This window comes from Penaeus monodon, chromosome 23 (assembly GCF_015228065.2).
Source record: "Penaeus monodon isolate SGIC_2016 chromosome 23, NSTDA_Pmon_1, whole genome shotgun sequence".
Taxonomy (NCBI): Eukaryota; Metazoa; Arthropoda; class Malacostraca; order Decapoda; family Penaeidae; genus Penaeus; species Penaeus monodon.
This window is the reverse complement of record NC_051408.1, coordinates 25,806,326-25,806,670: the sequence shown is the minus strand read 5'-3', so window position 1 is coordinate 25,806,670 and position 345 is coordinate 25,806,326. Positions and strand designations below refer to the sequence as shown.

The 345-nt window shown below is 35.7% G+C and overlaps 1 protein-coding gene across 1 annotated transcript in view; it reads left to right on the top strand.

Moving 5' to 3' along the window:
- Positions 1 to 345, top strand: part of LOC119588192 (glutamate receptor 1-like) — a 9,385-nt gene that overhangs the window by 962 nt on the left and 8,078 nt on the right. The window contains exon 2 of the mRNA XM_037936895.1: positions 193 to 340. Within this exon, the coding sequence (XP_037792823.1) occupies positions 193 to 340 (148 nt within the window). The remainder of the gene's footprint in view (positions 1 to 192; positions 341 to 345) is intronic.

Below are 345 nucleotides of genomic sequence, written 5' to 3'. Positions count from 1 at the left end.
AATTAGTTTTATTACTTTTTCTCTTTATTTTTTGGTGAGATAAATATCTTCCAAATATGTGCCTTCATACGTCCATGACTTTCTTTAGTGAAAATGGTAGCTAACCTTGTAAGAACTGGTGGCACACAACAAACAACTTAAAGAGCCATTCATATGTATACCTTACTAAATATTCCTTTCATGTAATTTCAGGTGTGGTTCCTCATTTTCTTAAGCATATTCAGCATCGGCATTGCTATGATTAAAATCGATTCTGCTGAAGGCAAGCTTTTCAATTGTTCAACTCGAAGCATCGCCTCCAAAAGCTTCACATGGGTTATCCAAGCACTGTCACAAGAGAGTAAG